The sequence below is a fragment of the Oncorhynchus nerka genome, linkage group LG11 (assembly GCF_034236695.1).
Source record: "Oncorhynchus nerka isolate Pitt River linkage group LG11, Oner_Uvic_2.0, whole genome shotgun sequence".
Taxonomy (NCBI): domain Eukaryota; kingdom Metazoa; phylum Chordata; class Actinopteri; order Salmoniformes; family Salmonidae; genus Oncorhynchus; species Oncorhynchus nerka.
In genome coordinates this window covers 20,536,376-20,555,615 of record NC_088406.1, presented here as the reverse complement: position 1 = coordinate 20,555,615, position 19,240 = coordinate 20,536,376, and the positions used below count along the sequence as shown (strand labels likewise).

The following is a 19,240-nucleotide window of genomic DNA, read 5'->3' as shown; positions in this document are numbered from 1 at the left end:
ACACACTAAGACCGTTGTGAAGAGGGCACGACAAAACCTATTCCCCCTCAGGAGACTGAAAATATTTTGCTTGGGTCCCCAGATCCTGAAAAGGTTCTACAGCTGCAATATCGAGTGCATCCTGACGGGTTGCATCACTGCCTGGTATGGCAACTATTTGGACTCAAGGTACTATAGAGGGTAGTGCGTACGGCCCAGTACATCACTGGGGCCAAGCTTCCTGCCATCCAGGACCTCTATATCAGGTGGTGTCAAAGGAAGGCTCAAAAAAGTGTCAGACTCCAGCCACCATGGTCATAGACTGTTCTCTCTGTTACCGCACGGCAAGCGGTATTGGAGCGCCAAGTCGAGTTCCAAAAGGATTCTGAACAGCTTCTACACCCAAGCCATAAGGCTCATGAACAGCTAATCAGACCCTTATTTTATGCTGCTGCTACTCTCTGTTTATAATCTATGCATAGTCACTTTAACTCTCCCGACATGTACATATTACCTCAATTACCTCAAGTAACCGGTGCCCCTGCACATTGACTCTGTACTGGTACCCCCTGTATATAGCCTCACTTGTTGTTTTACTGCTACTGTTAAATTACATGCTACTTTTATTTTCTATTTTTTACACAAAAAAAATCTTTTAAAGCATTGTTGGGCTTGTAAGTAAGTTGTTTTCTGCGCATGTGACAAATAACATTTGATTTGATTTGAATAACTGCCAAACACTCAACACCTGTTGATTATGACCGGTATCAGTAAACGTTGGCAACATTTTTTAATTAAATTGTTGCCAGCTGCAGTTACAGTCACCAACGCTCTGGATAATATGAAAACAGCCTAACCAGACCTGCTAGGGGAAGTAAAATGATCAGAGTGAGGTGTTCTCTCATTTGTGTCTGGAAGTAGCTAGCAAAATAGCCAACGTTAGCCAGTTATCTTGGGTGCTTGACTGCCGTTGTGAGGTCAGAACGCTCGGATCAACCCTACTCCTCAGCCAGAGCATTCAGTGTGCGCTCTGAACACTCAGAGAGCAAAACGCTCTGATTTTACAAACGGACAATCTGACAGCGCTCTGAATTTACCAATGACCAGAGGGCACTTTGAGAGTACTCTGGCACTCCCGATTGAATTTACGAACGCATAATCAATATAGTCAATATAGTTGCTTATGACATCAAAATGCCTTCTTGTGATAAGACAGTAGACAAAATGGTGTGATACTTACATAACTCGCCTGAGTACTGTCCCTGTCCGTTGGTCCCCAGGAAATCATTGTGGTCTGTGGCAGTCCGTTGGTGTGGCCCTCGAGGTCCCTCTCCCTTGCGTGGCCCCGTGGAGCCCTTGGAGGAGGCTGTCCCAGAGGAGCTGTGGCCCCCAGGGGAGGGGAACGAGGGTTTATTGTAGGGGGGCAGGCACCCCTCTTCTGGACAAACACACAGAGGGAAACATTCAGATTGTTACTACTAACCCTGACTGCAGTTGAGAGTGTTTTATTTATTTTAAATTATATTAACCTTTATTTTACCAGGCAGGTCAACTAAGAACACATTGTTATTTAAAATGACGGCCTGGCAAGAGGAAAAAGAGCTCCTGTCGGGCAGAGGGCGAGGAAAATGCATTATCATTTACAGAAATGACATGGGGAGGGACAACAAAAGTGATTAACAACATGGCTGTTTGTCGATTCATTTTGGGGGGCTAGGTATGTTTGGGCAGCCGTAGGTGGATTGGCTGGGTGGTGGTGGTTGCAGAAGGAACTATAGTGAGACAGAAAGCCCGTTGGCAGACATCCCTCCTAATGACATCTGCAGTGTGTTGGTGCCAGTGGGCAGTGTGGGCTCACACATGGGTCCCCCAGCTAACGCCCTTATGAAGAGGGGAAAGGCAACTACAGAGTTGTTAGTGTCTGCTGTGGCACCCCCTGCTGCAGATCAGTATATTGTAGTGTTGACCTGCTGTGGCACCCCCTGCTGCAGATCAGTATATTGTAGTGTTGACCTGCTGTGGTACCCCCTGCTGCAGATCAGTATATTGTAGTGTTGACCTGCTGTGGCACCCCCTGCTGCAGATCAGTATATTGTAGAGTTGACCTGCTGTGGCACCCCCTGCTGCAGATCAGTATATTGTAGTGTTGACCTGCTGTGGCACCCCCTGCTGCAGATCAGTATATTGTAGTGTTGACCTTTTGTGGCACCCCCTGCTGCAGATCAGTATATTGTAGTGTTGACCTGCTGTGGCACCCCCTGCTGCAGATCAGTATATTGTAGTGTTGACCTTTTGTGGCACCCCCTGCTGCAGATCAGTATATTGTAGTGTTGACCTGCTGTGGCACCCCCTGCTCCAGGTCAGTATATTGTAGTGTTGACCTGCGGTGGCACCCCTGCTGCAGATCAGTATATTTTAGCACTGACATGCTTTGGCACCTTCTGTATATCAGTCAACTTGGAGAGCCTTATGAACTCTGATGTGTATCAGTCAACTTGGAGAGCATTCTGAACTCTGCTGTGTATCAGTCAACTTGGAGAGCCTTCTGAACTCTGCTGTGTATCAGTCAACTTAGAGAGCCTTCTGATCTCTGCTGTGTATCAGTCAACTTAGAGAGCCTTCTGAACTCTGCTGTGTATCAGTCAACTTGGAGAGCCTTCTGAACTCTGCTGTGTATCAGTCAACTTAGAGAGCCTTCTGAACTTTGCTGTGTATCAGTCAACCTAGAGAGCCTTCTGAACTCTGCTGTGTGTCAGTCAACTTGGAGAGCCTTCTGAACTCTGCTGTGTGTCAGTCAACTTGGAGAGCCTTCTGAACTCTGATGTGTATCAGTCAACTTAGAGAGCCTTCTGAACTCTGCTGTGTATCAGTCAACTTGGAGAGCCTTATGAACTCTGATGTGTATCAGTCAACTTAGAGAGCCTTATGAACTCTGATGTGTATCAGTCAACTTAGAGAGCCTTATGAACTCTGCTGTGTATCAGTCAACTTGGAGAGCCTTATGAACTCTGATGTGTATCAGTCAACTTAGAGAGCCTTATGAACTCTGCTGTGTATCAGTCAACTTGAAGAGCCTTCTGATCTCTGATGTGTATCAGTCAACTTGGAGAGCCTTCTGAACTCTGCTGTGTATCAGTCAACTTGGAGAGCCTTCTGAACTCTGCTGTGTATCAGTCAACTTAGAGAGCCTTCTGAACTCTGCTGTGTATCAGTCAACTTGGAGAGCCTTCTGAACTCTGCTGTGTATCAGTCAACTTAGAGAGCCTTATGAACTCTGCTGTGTATCAGTCAACTTGGAGAGCCTTCTGATCTCTGATGTGTATCAGTCAACTTGGAGAGCACTTCTTATTGTCTTCTGATGAAGAATCTGATAAATGTGATACCTCTCTGTATCTCCGGGTCTGTCTGTCTGTCTGGCTCTCTGTCTGGCTCTCTGTCTGTTGCTCTGTCTGTCCTGGCACAGACAGGACAGGAACACAGCATGGTGAGGTCTAATGACTACACACACAGACAGATGGGTGGAGTGGTGGAGTGGCCGCTGTTTGTCTGAGAGGAGAAAGCTGGGGTGATTAGACTGCATCTGTCTGGCTAGAGCCTTCTGCCTGGACTGGGCTGGAGCCGGACACCATTGGCGATGCCTACAGGCTGTGTGTGTGTGTGTGTGTGTGTGTGTGTGTGTGTGTGTGTGTGTGTGTGTGTGTGTGTGTGTGTGTGTGTGTGTGTGTGTGTGTGTGTGTGTGTGTGTGTGTGTGTGTGTGTGTGTGTGTGTGTGTGTGTGTGTGTGTGCGTGCGTGCGTGCGTGCGTGCGTGCGTGCAGGGGGGAGCATTCTGGAAGACAAGTACAAGTGGCAGACAGTGCAATCTGTTCATGGGAGCTCAGTCTCCTCTCAGCAGGAGATTGAACACCAGGGTTTAGTAAAGGCTCTGGTCTGCCAAGGCACCGCGGCCATCAGGACCCTGCTGTCACACAGTTAAGAGCTCTGGATCTCTCTCTGTACAGCAATGGCTGCTGACCTAACCACATATCTACTGGCTCCATACTGTGGTGCGGAATATGAGTTATTGTTCTAAAGTAATGTTCGCTCACATCCAACACACTGCCACAAGTGCAGGATACAAGAAATTGGCATCTGCAAATTAGATAGAACACTATACTAATGTTTGGATCGGGTCGAGTCTTTCTTTTCACTTGCTTTTACCCTCCAGTCCAGTACCTGTTTTGTGTCCCCTGCGTGGGTCGTCTCCTCGGTCCATGGATGCTAGTCTGTCCTGGGCCTGGTGGTGCCGCTCCAGAGAGGTGCGTGTCTGTCTGTCCATGCAGCTCTTCATCTCCTCCAGCCCAGACAGGGGCATGGCACCACACATGGGCTGGCGCTCCAGGGACGAGGCCTTCTTCTCGGTTGGGGGGCACACACCGCCTACACTACGGGCTCCCTGGATAGGCCCTGGTCCCTGGATGGGTGGGGGGTCAGGGGGAGGAGGTAGGTCTGGGAGGGAGGGGTGATGTGGTTAACTACATGGTAACAGTCTGGTGATATATCAGTAATCAGTCAATCAGTATTAATCAGTAATTGTATTATTGTCCAAGTCCTTATAGATCAGGGCTCTCCAACCCTGTCACTGGAGAGCTATCCTCCTGTAGGCTCCAACCCTGTCACTGGAGAGCTATCCTCCTGTAGGCTCCAACCCTGTCACTGGAGAGCTATCCTCCTGTAGGCTCCAATCCTGTCACTGGAGAGCTATCCTCCTGTAGGCTCCAACCCTGTCACTGGAGAGCTATCCTCCTGTAGGCTCCAATCCTGTCACTGGAGAGCTATCCTCCTGTAGGCTCCAACCCTGTTACTGGATAGCTATCCTCCTGTAGGCTCCAACCCTGTTACTGGAGAGCTATCCTCCTGTAGGCTCCAATCCTGTCACTGGAGAGCTATCCTCCTGTAGGCTCCAACCCTGTTACTGGAGAGCTATCCTCCTGTAGGCTCCAATCCTGTCACTGGAGAGCTATCCTCCTGTAGGCTCCAACCCTGTTACTGGATAGCTATCCTCCTGTAGGCTCCAACCCTGTTACTGGAGAGCTATCATCCTGTAGGCTCCAACCCTGTTACTGGATAGCTATCCTCCTGTAGGCTCCAACCCTGTTACTGGAGAGCTATCCTCCTGTAGGCTCCAATCCTGTCACTGGAGAGCTATCCTCCTGTAGGATCCAACCCCAGTTGTAACTATCCTGATTCAGTATTTTAACCAGCTAATTATTCAAATCAGGTGCACTAGATTGAGGTTGGAGTGAAAACCTACTGGACAGTATCTCTCCAGGAACAGGGTTGGAGTGAAAACCTACTGGACAGTATCTCTCCAGGAACAGGGTTGGAGTGAAAACCTACTGGACAGTATCTCTCCAGGAACAGGGTTGGAGAGCCCTGGTATAGATGATGAGTAATTTGTGTCAGAGGTAAGTCTCCGCTTATACAAAGTTCTGGGAAAGTTCTGGTTAAAGCACCAAGCCGTCCAGGATCCCTCTCTTACCGTCTGCACTGGCGTCTCTCTTGTGGGGCGCGGTGCCCTGTCCCCGGGGCTTGCGGGTGGGCCGGGCAGCCCTCTGGTGGCCCAGGCTGTGTGTGCCCACCATGCTGCCATCTGTAGAGAAGGGACTGCTGGGCCGGGCCCGGTGGGACAGCCCTTTACCTGGAGGAGGAGGGAGAGAAGTGGAGAGAGAGGCCACTGGGTTAGTGGAGGTACTGAGGGGAACATGGAGAGAGGCGGGTTAAAGAGCATGCCTTGGATGAGAATGTTGATTTCCAAGCAGGAAGCTCGCAGGATCCCATGGAAGGTTCAGTTAGTTCATCAGTCACCAGAAATCCTCAAAATCACTCCATTATTTTGACAATGAGAAAGTACAGGCAGTTCACCCAGAAATCTTTCCTCTATCCCAATTTGGTAGGAGTCAGAGTGCAAAGCTGGAGGAAAGTTAGAGTTGAATCAAGGTTTGTATCCTTTGTTCAGCCACATATTGTAGAGCCATGCAGATTTTCCACCAAACAGCAGTAGAGAGGAGAAAACACCAGCCAGCAGATAACAGGAAGTAGATCAATCACGGCATCTCTTTCTGAGTCATACAGAGGTTCCAGAGAGAACAGGCTGGAGGGGCTCTACTCCTCATATACCAACCTCTCTTGGCCAGGCTGGTGCCCTCCAGGTGGTAGCCTGCCTTGTCAGCGGCTGCCACCAGGGCTTGGGCGAAGCTACACTGGGTGTAGAGGGACCCGTCAGAGGAGCTGCCCACACTGGACCTGTGGCTGGAGTAGTGACGGTCATCTTCCTCTGAGGCTGACCCCCAGCCGTTAACCATGGACCCTGAGGGACACCACCAGCTAGACCATCAGAGCACTGCACAGGGTGTGTGTGTGTGTTTGTGTGTTCACAAATCAAGTAAGAGTCTCTTTAATATCCAACCGCATCATTTTATAGCCTCCAGACCCCAAGCGAGGAAATTCCACAGACACAAAAGGCCTCGCCATATTGAACATCTGCGCTGTGGCTGTAGGTTTCAATGGATTCATGTGTTGTGGAATCTTGTAATGAGGGTTAATATCAGGTTGTTAGGGCTCCATCTCAGGTTTCTCTGTGCTGCAGGGCCTCAGTGTTATGGCAGGTCAGTAGTGGTTTACTACACTCATTCTGTTCTGCCCATCATTAAACACACGCTCACACACACGCTCACACACATGCTCACACACACACGCTCATACACACGCCACACATACAGAGGCCTCTTGAGTTTGGCCTGCTTTTGATAAAGAAAAACAACACACCTGTCCAGAGCTGAGGTGACACTCCTGTCCAGAGCTGAGCTCCAGTATTACCTGAGGTGGCACACCTGTCCAGAGCTGAGCTCCAGTATTACCTGAGGTGACACTCCTGTCCAGAGCTGAGCTCCAGTATTACCTGAGGTGACACTCCTGTCCAGAGCTGAGCTCCAGTATTACCTGAGGTGACACTCCTGTCCAGAGCTGAGCTCCAGTATTACCTGAGGTGACACTCCTGTCCAGAGCTGAGCTCCAGTATTAACTGAGGTGACACTCCTGTCCAGAGCTGAGCCCCTGTATTACCTGAGGTGACACTCCTGTCCAGAGCTGAGCTCCAGTATTACCTGAGGTGACACTCCTGTCCAGAGCTGAGCTCCAGTATTACCTGAGGTGACACTCCTGTCCAGAGCTGAGCTCCAGTATTACCTGAGGTGACACTCCTGTCCAGAGCTGAGCCCCTGTATTACCTGATGTGACACAGATGAAGCAGCTCACTAAACACTGTGTTGAGTCAAACACCTAATGGTGTCGCTGTTATAAACACCTGTCTCTCTTGTCAGGCCTTGTTAATGCACTTCACGATCTGTGGAAAGCCCTGCAGCATTGACTTGTGATATAGTAGGAATACCAAATCCTTGAAGCTCAATTATATCACTAAACCAAGGCAGCAGAAATATGTAGCCTGTTGTATCACCGTCAGGAAGATTTAAAGACAAAAAGGGGAAAATGTCACATGCTGTTACGGCTCTCGTTTGTGGAATGACCGGACCAAGGTGCAGCGTGGTAGGCGTACATCGTTCTTTTTATTGATGACACTAAAAGCTAGATAACAACGACAAAAACAAAAGCGCACAGTTCTGTAAGGCAAAATAAACTATACAGAAAACAAGATCCCAGCCTCCCGGGTGGCGCAGTGGTTAAGGGCGCTGTATTGCAGCGCCAGCTGTGCCATCAGAGACTCTGGGTTTGCGCCCAGGCTTTGTCGTAACCGGCGGCGCCTAGCGTCATCCGGGTTAGGGAGGGCTTGGCCGGTAGGGATGTCTTTGTCTCATCGCGCACCAGCAACTCCTGTGGCGGGCCGGGCGCAGTGCGCGCTAACCAAGGTTGCCAGGTGCACGGTGTTTCCTCCGACACATTGGTGCGGCTGGTTTACGGGTTGGATGCGCGCTGTGTTAATAAGCAGTGAGGCTTGGTTGGGTTGTGTATCGGAGGACGCATGACTTTCAACCTTCGTCTCTCCCGAGCCCGTACGGGAGTTGTAGCGATGAGACAAGATAGTAGCTACTACAACAATTGGATACCAAGAAATTGGGGAGAAAAAGCGGTAAACAAAACAAACAAAAAAATAAGAAAAGAAAAAGAAAACAAGATCCCACAAAACCCAAAAGGAAAATGACAACTTATATATGATCCCCAATCAGAGACAACGATAGACAGCTGCCTCTGATTGGGAACCAAAAACACAAAGAAAACAGATTTTCCCACCCGAGTCACACCCTGACCTAACCAAACATAGAGAATAATGAGGTTCTGACACATGACACATGCAAAATAATCAATATCTAGATTTCGCAGAAATACTGTAAGCTTATGGAAACCCTTGTGTATTGTGAGTGTTTTTGCTATCTGTGTTACTGTTAGTATGTCTAGATCCGTTAAGATACTCCTAAATAAATCCTTTCCAGTACTTGCAATAAAAAGTTTCATCGTGCCAACAAAAATATGCCACTCTGGCAGGCGAGATTACAGTCCGCTTATACGACAGCTTTCTGTCTGCTTGCTTGGCAGACACAATGAAGTGGCACTTACCCAAACACACACACACACACACACACACACACACACACACACACACACACACACAAAATCCTGTGGTTCGCAGACAAGCACATGAGACAAAAATGAAAAGCAGAGTGCGGATGGTGTGATGAAGAAAATCGGGAAATATGGTAAGGAGCTCAGATGGAGGAGTAAAGGTCATGGGGAGAGAGGGATGAGGGCAAAGACGGAGCAGCAGGGATGAGAGGGGTACTGAAAGGGGGGGTCAATAGGAAACAGAGGGGAAGAGGGGAACAGTGTAGAACAGAGGAGATGAGAGGGGTGAAGAGAGGGGGCTGAGATGAGGGGTTCAGTGTGGAACAGAGGGGGTGAGAGGGGTGAAGAGAGGGGGCTGAGATGGGGGTTCAGTGTAGAACAGAGGGGGTGAGAGGGGTGAAGAGAGGGGGCTGAGATGGGGGAACAGTGTAGAACAGAGGGGATGAGAGGGGTGAAGAGAGGGGGCTGAGATGAGGGGTTCAGTGTGGAACAGAGGGAATGAGAGGGGTACTGAAAGGGGGGTCAATAGGAAACAGAGGGGAAGAGGGAACAGTGTAGAACAGAGGAGATGAGAGGGGTGAAGAGAGGGGGCTGAGATGGGGGAACAGTGTAGAACAGAGGGGATGAGAGGGGTGAAGAGAGGGGGCTGAGATGGGGGTTCAGTGTAGAACAGAGGGGATGAGAGGGGTGAAGAGAGGGGGCTGAGATGGGGGGAACAGTGTAGAACAGAGGGGATGAGAGGGGTGAAGAGAGGGGGCTGAGATGAGGGGTTCAGTGTGGAACAGAGGGGGTGAGAGGGGTGAAGAGAGGGGGCTGAGATGGGGGTTCAGTGTGGAACAGAGGAGATGAGAGGGGTGAAGAGAGGGGGCTGAGATGGGGGTTCAGTGTGGAACAGAGGGGATGAGAGGGGTGAAGAGAGGGGGCTGAGATGAGGGGTTCAGTGTGGAACAGAGGAGATGAGAGGGGTGAAGAGAGGGGGCTGATATGGGGGTTCAGTGTGGAACAGAGGGGATGAGATTGGTGAAGAGAGGGGGCTGAGATGGGGGTTCAGTGTGGAACAGAGGGGGTGAGAGGGGTGAAGAGAGGGGGGCTGAGATGGGGGGTTCAGTGTGGAACAGAGGGGGTGAGAGGGGTGAAGAGAAGGGGGCTGAGATGGGGGTTCAGTGTGGAACAGAGGGGATGAGAGGGGTGAAGAGAGGGGGGCTGAGATGAGGGTTCAGTGTGGAACAGAGGAGATGAGAGGGGTGAAGAGAGGGGGCTGAGATGGGGGGTTCAGTGTGGAACAGAGGGGATGAGAGGGGTGAAGAGAGGGGGCTGAGATGGGGGTTCAGTGTGGAACAGAGGAGATGAGAGGGGTGAAGAGAGGGGGCTGATATGGGGGTTCAGTGTGGAACAGAGGGGATGAGATTGGTGAAGAGAGGAGGGCTGAGATGGGGGTTCAGTGTGGAACAGAGGGGGTGAGAGGGGTGAAGAGAGGGGGCTGAGATGGGGGGTCAGTGTGGAACAGAGGGGGTGAGAGGGGTGAAGAGAGGGGGCTGAGATGGGGGGTTCAGTGTGGAACAGAGGGGGTGAGAGGGTGCAGAGAGGGGGCTGAGATGGGGGTTCAGTGTGGAACAGAGGGGGTGAGAGGGGTGAAGAGAGGGGTTTAGTGTGGAACAGAGGGGATGAGATTGGTGAAGAGAGGGGGCTGAGATGGGGGTTCAGTGTGGAACAGAGGGGGTGAGAGGGGTCAGTGGAAACAGAGGGGATGAGAAGGGGCTGAGATGGGGGTTCAGTGTGGAACAGAGGGGGTAGGATGGGTCAGTGGAAACAGAGGGGATGAGAGAGGTGAAGAGAGGGGGGCTGAGATAGGGGCAGTGTGGATCAGCCTCCCATCTCAGAGAGGTACTGAGATGGGAGTCAGTAGGGTGACAGAGGGATGAGAGGGGTGAGGAGAGGGGGTCAGTAGGGAGTAGAGGGGATGAGAGGGGTACTGAGAAGGGGTAAGTGAGAACTGAGGGTGACAGACAAAAGTCTGGCCAAGGCAGGCCCATAGAGGAGCAGGCATACCAGACGTCTGGCCAAGGCAGACCCACAGAGGAGCAGGCATACCAGACGTCTGGCCAAGGCAGGCCCATAGAGGAGCAGGCATACCAGACGTCTGGCCAAGGCAGGCCCATAGAGGAGCAGGCATGCCAGAGGTCTGGCCAAGGCAGGCCCATAGAGGAGCAGGCATGCCAGAGGTCTGGCCAAGGCAGGCCCATAGAGGAGCAGGCATGCCAGAGGTCTGGCCAAGGCAGGCCCACAGAGGAGCAGGCATGCCAGAGGTCTGGCCAAGGCAGGCCCATAGAGGAGCAGGCATGCCAGAGGTCTGGCCAAGGCAGGCCCACAGAGGAGCAGGCATGCCAGAGGTCTGGCCAAGGCAGGCCCACAGAGGAGCAGGCATACCAGACGTCTGGCCAAGGCAGGCCCATAGAGGAGCAGGCATACCAGACGTCTGGCCAAGGCAGGCCCATAGAGGAGCAGGCATGCCAGAGGTCTGGCCAAGGCAGGCCCATAGAGGAGCAGGCATGCCAGAGGTCTGGCCAAGGCAGGCCCACAGAGGAGCAGGCATGCCAGAGGTCTGTCCAAGGCAGGCCCATAGAGGAGCAGGCATGCCAGAGGTCTGGCCAAGGCAGGCCCATAGAGGAGCAGGCATGCCAGAGGTCTGGCCAAGGCAGACCCACAGAGGAGCAGGCATGCCAGAGGTCTGGCCAAGGCAGGCCCATAGAGGAGCAGGCATGCCAGAGGTCTGGCCAAGGCAGGCCCACAGAGGAGCAGGCATGCCAGAGGTCTGGCCAAGGCAGGCCCACAGAGGAGCAGGCATGCCAGAGGTCTGGCCAAGGCAGGCCCACAGAGGAGCAGGCATGCCAGAGGTCTGGCCAAGGCAGGCCCATAGAGGAGCAGGCATGCCAGACGTCTGGCCAAGGCAGGCCCACAGAGGAGCAGGCATGCCAGAGGTCTGGCCAAGGCAGGCCCACAGAGGAGCAGGCATGCCAGAGGTCTGGCCAAGGCAGGCCCACAGAGGAGCAGGCATGCCAGAGGTCTGGCCAAGGCAGGCCCACAGAGGAGCAGGCATGCCAGAGGTCTGGCCAAGGCAGGCCCACAGAGGAGCAGGCATGCCAGAGGTCTGGCCAAGGCAGGCACAGAGAGTGACAGGAGAGGATCAACTAAAGCCAACCACACACATGCACCAGCTGTACTGTCCCTTTCATACTACACTTCTCACTGGAACACAACGTTAGTCCAGTACTGTAACTGTCATAAAACTCCATATCTGATTTATGTTTGCGTATCCAAAGGAAATCAGGAAACTACCTAAAAGTGCTTTTCAATTTCTCGCCCCTGAGCCCCTTCACATCACAATGTTGTGGTTTGTGCAGAACCCAACTTAAACAAGGCCTCAGGGAACTAAAGCTTTCAACTACCAGCTCACTTTATAACAGTTTTTCTCTCTGAGAAACGATGGCAGCAAATGATTCACAAATTAATGGAACAATTCAATAAACCTGGGAAACCGTGTGGAAACCTTCAAACCTTACACGTTCCAATGTTACTGCACTGACTGAAAAGACACTAACTACTTTCTGGCCTTTATCTTACCAGGCTATTTTCTCTCAAACTACTTCTCTCTGGGTTTTGATTCTAAGAATAAAAATGTAAAAAGTGGGAGTGCAATTCTTCTGGGTCCAATCCTCCCACAAAGACTAGTGCAGATATTGAAGTAAAATCAGAGCAAGAGACAGCCAAACCAAGGCACCGAGGCTTCCTTCCGAATCCTCTCCTTCAGCTCAGAACCACTGCCTCAGCACATCACATCCCAAAGTGAGTTTCCAGCCACACTAACTGCAACTCTCTACTACTCCAGTGTGTCTTTGGGACACTGCTATCCCTGAGACGTCAAGCAAACGTTGGTCTTGTTGTCGTAATGTACTAACAGTAGAATCTAGCTTTCTTTTTGTGGTCTTGAATTCTGAAACAAATCGTGCATAATCAACTTTGCATGAGTGCAATTGTATTCTTTTCCATAGGATTCAGATGAAGGTTCCATGCAATTTTCAAATGACAGGGATTACTAATTACAACTAAACATCTCTCACCTGCTATGCTCCCTGTGCTAATGGTTCAGGCCAGTACATAGGAGCTAGGCACTAGCCAGGGGCAGTAAAGGGGAGCTAGCCACTAGCCAGGGGCAGTAAAGGGGAGCTAGCCTCTAGCCAGGGTCAGTAAACAGGAGCTAGCCTCTAGCCAGGGACAGTAAACAGGAGCTAGCCTCTAGCCAGGGGCAGTAAAGGGGAGCTAGCCTCTAGCCAGGGGCAGTAAAAGGGAGCTAAAGTAGCCACTAGCCAGGGAAAGTAATGGGAGCTAGCCACTAGCAGTAAACAGCAGCTACAGTAGCCACTAGCCAGGGAAAGTAATGGGAGCTAGCCACTAGTAGTAAACAGCAGCTACAGTAGCCACTAGCCAGGGAAAGTAATGGGAGCTAGCCACTAGCAGTAAACAGCAGCTACAGTAGCCACTAGCCAGGGAAAGTAATGGGAGCTAGCCACTAGTAGTAAACAGCAGCTACAGTAGCCACTAGCCAGGGAAAGTAATGGGAACTAGCCACTAGCAGTAAACAGCAGCTACAGTAGCCACTAGCCATGGAAAGTAATGGGAGCTAGCCACTAGCAGTAAACAGCAGCTACAGTAGCCACTAGCCAGGGAAAGTAATGGGAGCTAGCCACTAGCAGTAAACAGCAGCTAGAGTAGCCACTAGCCAGGGAAAGTAATGGGAGCTAGCCACTAGTAGTAAACAGCAGCTACAGTAGCCACTAGCCAGGGAAAGTAATGGGAGCTAGCCACTAGCAGTAAACTGCAGCTACAGTAGCCACTAGCCAGGTGCATTAAAGGGGAGCTAAAGTAGCCACTAGCCAGGGACAGTAATGGGAGCTAGCCACTAGCAGTAAACAGCAGCTACAGTGGCCACTAGCCAGGGACAGTAATGGGAGCTAGCCACTAGTAGTAAACAGCAGCTACAGTGGCCACTAGCCAGGGACAGTAATGGGAGCTAGCCACTAGCAGTAAACAGCAGCTACAGTAGCCACTAGCCAGAGGCAGTAAACGGGAGCTAGCCACCAGCAAGGAACAGTAAATGGGAGCTAGTCACTAGCCAGGGGCATTAAAAAGGAGCTACAGTATTCACTAGCCAGGGGGCAGTAAATTGAGCTGCAGTATTCACTAGCCAGGGGGCAGTAAAAGGAGCTACAGTATTCACTAGCCAGGGCAGTAAAAGGAGCTACAGTATTCACTAGCCAGGGCAGTAAAAGGAGCTACAGTATTCACTAGCCAGGGGCAGTAAAAGGAGCTACAGTATTCACTAGCCAGGGCAGTAAAAGGAGCTACAGTATTCACTAGCCAGGGAAAGTAATGGGAGCTAGCCACTAGCAGTAAACAGCAGCTACAGTAGCCACTAGCCAGGGAAATTAATGGGAGCTAGCCACTAGTAGTAAACAGCAGCTACAGTAGCCACTAGCCAGGGAAAGTAATGGGAGCTAGCCACTAGCAGTAAACAGCAGCTACAGTAGCCACTAGCCAGGGAAAGTAATGGGAGCTAGCCACTAGCAGTAAACAGCAGCTACACTAGCCACTAGCCAGGGAAAGTAATGGGAGCTAGCCACTAGCAGTAAACAGCAGCTACAGTAGCCACTAGCCAGGGAAAGTAATGGGAGCTAGCCACTAGCAGTAAACAGCAGCTACAGTAGCCACTAGCCAGGGAAAGTAATGGGAGCTAGCCACTAGCAGTAAACAGCAGCTACAGTAGCCACTAGCCAGGGAAAGTAATGGGAACTAGCCACTAGTAGTAAACAGCAGCTAGAGTAGCCACTAGCCAGGGAAAGTAATGGGAGCTAGCCACTAGTAGTAGACAGCAGCTACAGTAGCCACTAGTCAGGGAAAGTAATGGGAGCTAGCCACTAGCAGTAAACTGCAGCTACAGTAGCCACTAGCCAGGTGCATTAAAGGGGAGCTAATGTAGCCACTAGCCAGGGACAGTAATGGGAGCTAGCCACTAGCAGTAAACAGCAGCTACAGTGGCCACTAGCCAGGGACAGTAATGGGAGCTAGCCACTAGTAGTAAACAGCAGCTACAGTGGCCACTAGCCAGGGACAGTAATGGGAGCTAGCCACTAGCAGTAAACAGCAGCTACAGTAGCCACTAGCCAGAGGCAGTAAACGGGAGCTAGCCACCAGCAAGGAACAGTAAATGGGAGCTAGTCACTAGCCAGGGGCATTAAAAAGGAGCTACAGTATTCACTAGCCAGGGGGCAGTAAATTGAGCTGCAGTATTCACTAGCCAGGGGGCAGTAAAAGGAGCTACAGTATTCACGAGCCAGGGCAGTAAAAGGAGCTACAGTATTCACTAGCCAGGGCAGTAAAAGGAGCTACAGTATTCACTAGCCAGGGGCAGTAAAAGGAGCTACAGTATTCACTAGCCAGGGCAGTAAAAGGAGCTACAGTATTCACTAGCCAGGGGCAGTAAAAGGAGCTACAGTATTCACTAGCCAGGGGCAGTAAAAGGAGCTACAGTATTCACTAGCCAGGGGCAGTAAAAGGAGCTACACTATTCACTAGCCAGGGGCAGTAAAAGGAGCTACAGTATTCACTAGCCAGGGGCAGTAAAAGGAGCTACAGTATTCACTAGCCAGGGGCAGTAAAAGGAGCTACAGTATTCACTAGCCAGGGGCAGTAAAAGGAGCTACAGTATTCACTAGCCAGGGGCAGTAAAAGGAGCTACAGTATTCACTAGCCAGGGGGCAGTAAAAGGAGCTACAGTATTCACTAGCCAGGGGCATTCAAAGGGAGCTACAATATTCACTAGCCAGGGGGCAGTAAAAGGAGCTACAGTATTCACTTGCCAGGGGCATTCAAAGGGAGCTACAATATTCACTAGCCAGGGGCAGTAAAAGGAGCTACAGTATTCACTAGCCAGGGGGCAGTAAAAGGAGCTACAGTATTCACTAGCCAGGGGCAGTAAAAGGAGCTACACTATTCACTAGCCAGGGGGCAGTAAAAGGAGCTACAGTATTCACTAGCCAGGGGGCAGTAAAAGGAGCTACAGTATTCACTAGCCAGGGGCAGTAAAATGAGCTACAGTATTCACTAGCCAGGGCAGTAAAAGGAGCTACAATATTCACTAGCCAGGGCAGTAAAAGGAGCTACAGTATTCACTAGCCAGGGGGCAGTAAAAGGAGCTACAATATTCACTAGCCAGGGGCAGTAAAAGGAGCTACAGTATTCACTAGCCAGGGGCAGTAAAAGGAGCTACAGTATTCACTAGCCAGGAGCAGTAAAAGGAGCTACAGTATTCACTAGCCAGGGGGCAGTAAAAGGAGCTACAGTATTCACTAGCCAGGGGCAGTAAAAGGAGCTACAGTAGCCACTAGCCAGGGGGCAGTAAAAGGAGCTACAGTAGCCACTAGCCAGGGGGCAGTAAAAGGAGCTATAGTATTCACTAGCCAGGGGCAGTAAAATGAGCTACAGTATTCACTAGCCAGGGGCAGTAAAAGGAGCTACAGTATTCACTAGCCAGGGGCAGTAAAATGAGCTACAGTATTCACTAGCCAGGGGCAGTAAAAGTAGCTACAGTATTCACTAGCCAGGGCAGTAAAAGGAGCTGCAGTATTCACTAGCCAGGGGGCAGTAAAAGGAGCTGCAGTATTCACTAGCCAGGGGGCAGTAAAAGGAGCTACAGTATTCACTAGCCAGGGGGCAGTAAAAGGAGCTACAGTATTCACTAGCCAGGGGCAGTAAAAGGAGATACAGTATTCACTAGCCAGGGGGCAGTAAAAGGAGCTACAGTATTCACTAGCAGGGGCAGTAAAAGGAGCTGCAGTATTCACTAGCCAGGGGCAGTAAAAGGAGCTACAGTATTCACTAGCCAGGGGCAGTAAAATGAGCTACAGTATTCACTAGCCAGGGGCAGTAAAAGGAGCTACAGTATTCACTAGCAGGGGCAGTAAAAGGAGCTGCAGTATTCACTAGCCAGGGGCAGTAAAAGGAGCTACAGTATTCACTAGCCAGGGGCAGTAAAAGGAGCTACAGTATTCACTAGCCAGGGGCAGTAAAAGGAGCTACAGTATTCACTAGAGAATAATCACTCAGGATGTTATCTGAGATCACTGAGGATGTTATACTGCAGCATTAGTAACCCTGGGATAAAGTACCTCTGTGTTTTCATATCAGCCTAGCCATGGCCATTTAATACAGCCGCAGGTGGATTCACTTTTGTCTTTAGAAAAATATGCTGTATTACAGTGTGCATGAAAACAATAACAAATCTATAATGTTGGGCTCTACAGAATGCTGCTCATGCACTCCTCTTTCCACAGCCTCAAAATGGTGGCCACGATAAATCCCCCCTTCCTCCTCCTTACTCTCTCTGCCCTTTCCACTAACTCTGGAGCTGGGACCGTGTCTGTGCTGTCAAACGGTGGGGAGCAGGGAGAGACTTGTGGAGAGATAAGAAGAAATAGTGGTGTCTTCAGAGTAATACAGTGCAGGAGAGATGCAGCAGATTAGGGCCCAGTCGCAGCTTTATATTCCTCTAAATATATCAACAGCAGCATGTGTCACAGCCGCCACAGCCCCTGTTCCATCATCCCACAGAAAAACAAGACTCTGGGGCTACAGTCGACAGACCAGCCAAGCAGCCGTGTCAACCCTCTCTCCCTCTTTTCATGCCCCTCTTTTTATAGATACACTATATATCTCTCTCTGTCTCTCTCTAGATATCTCTTCCTCCCTCTCTTTGTCTCTCTCTCTGTCTCTCTCTAGATATATCTCTTCCTCCCCTCTCTCTGTCTCTCTCTCTCTCTCTCTCTCTAGATATATCTCTTCCTCCCCTCTCTCTGTCTCTCTCTCTCTCTCTCTCTCTAGATATATCTCTTCCTCCCCTCTCTCTGTCTCTCTCTCTCTCTCTCTAGATATATCTCTTCCTCCCCCTCTCTTTGTCTCTCTCTAGATGTGTCTTCCTCCCTCTCTTTGTCTCTCTCTGTCTCTCTCTAGATATATCTCTTCCTCCCCTCTTTGTCTCTCTCTCTGTCTCTCTCTAGATATATCTCTTCCTCCCCTCTCTCTGTCTCTCTCTAGATATATCTCTTCCTCCCCTCTCTTTGTCTCTCTCTAGATATATCTCTTCCTCCCTCTCTCTTTGTCTCTCTCTCTGTCTCTCTCTAGATACATCTCTTCCTCCCCTCTCTCTGTCTCTCTCTATATATATCTCTTCCTCCCTCTCTCTGTCTCTCTCTCTCTCTCTAGATATATCTCTTCCTCCCCTCTCTCTGTCTCTCTCTAGATATATCTCTTCCTCCCTCTCTTTTTTGTCTCTCTCTCTCTGTCTCTCTCTAGATACATCTCTTCCTCCCTCTCTCTTTGTCTCTCTCTAGATATATCTCTTCCTCCCTCTCGCTTTGTCTCTCTCTCTGTCTCTCTCTAGATACATCTCTTCCTCCCCTCTCTCCGTCTCTCTCTATATATATATCTTCCTCCCCATCTCTGTCTCTCTCTAGATATGTCTCTTCCCCCCTCTCTCTTTGTCTCTATCTCTGTCTCTCTCTAGATACATCTCTTCCTCCCCTCTCTCTGTCTCTCTCTCTGTCTCTCTCTAGATATATCTCTTCCTCCCTCTCTCTGTCTCTCTCTAGATATATCTCTTCCTCCCCCTCTCTTTGTCTCTCTCTAGATGTGTCTTCCTCCCTCTCTTTGTCTCTCTCTGTCTCTCTCTAGATATATCTCTTCCTCCCCTCTTTGTCTCTCTCTCTCTGTCTCTCTCTAGATATATCTCTTCCTCCCCTCTCTCTGTCTCTCTCTAGATATATCTCTTCCTCCCTCTGTCTCTCTCTAGATATATCTCTTCCTCCCTCTCTCTGTCTCTCTCTAGATATGTCTCTTCCTCCCTCTCTCTTAGTCTCTCTCTAGATGTCTATTCCTCCCTCTCTCTCTGTCTCTCTCTAGATGTCTCTTCCTCCCTCTCTCTGTCTCTCTCTAGATATGTATTTTCCTCCCTCTCTCTTTGTCTCTCTATAGATATACTGTTTCCCTTTTTCTCTTCTATTCTTCATTCTATCCCTCCCAACTCAAAAAACACAGAACTGCTGCTTCATCCTGTCTATAGTATCAGCCATGTCCAGTGTAGAGGACTTGTAATGTCCTGTTCAGTCGGTATGAGAGACGCAGTAGGATGCAGCCGTGCTGTTTCTGCTTCTCCAATGTCATGCCCTTCACATGTCTCTCTCTCCGACAGACAGACGGCTGTAAAAGCTTTCAGTGAGTTGTAAAAATTGAAATGGTGCCTCCAGTCTGGAATGGAATATTCCGTACGTGAAATGTATTCTAAATCTCTTATGGACATGGCACTCGCTGACGCTTTGTGTGAGCTAAATCTCTGTCTGTCTGTCTGTCTGTCTGTCTGTCTGTCTGTCTGTCTGTCTGTCTGTCTGTCTGTCTGTCTGTCTGTCTGTCTGTCTGTCTGTCTGTCTGTCTGTCTGTCTGTCTGTCTGTCTGTCTGTCTGTCTGTCTGTCTGTCTGTCTGTCTCTCCCTCTCTTTCTCTCTTTAATGAACTTTCTTATCTCTTTTTGGGTATGATAAT

At 50.2% G+C, this 19,240-nt stretch overlaps 1 protein-coding gene across 1 annotated transcript in view; it reads right to left on the bottom strand.

The window, feature by feature from the left end:
• The window catches only part of LOC115136608 (roundabout homolog 2-like), a 427,723-nt gene that overhangs the window by 4,152 nt on the left and 404,331 nt on the right, over nt 1–19,240 (bottom strand). The window contains exons 27-30 of the mRNA XM_065024288.1: nt 6,142–6,327; nt 5,500–5,658; nt 4,194–4,466; nt 1,220–1,417 (exon numbers count right to left, since the gene is read on the bottom strand). Of these exons, the coding sequence (XP_064880360.1) occupies nt 1,220–1,417; nt 4,194–4,466; nt 5,500–5,658; nt 6,142–6,327 (816 nt within the window). The remainder of the gene's footprint in view (nt 1–1,219; nt 1,418–4,193; nt 4,467–5,499; nt 5,659–6,141; nt 6,328–19,240) is intronic.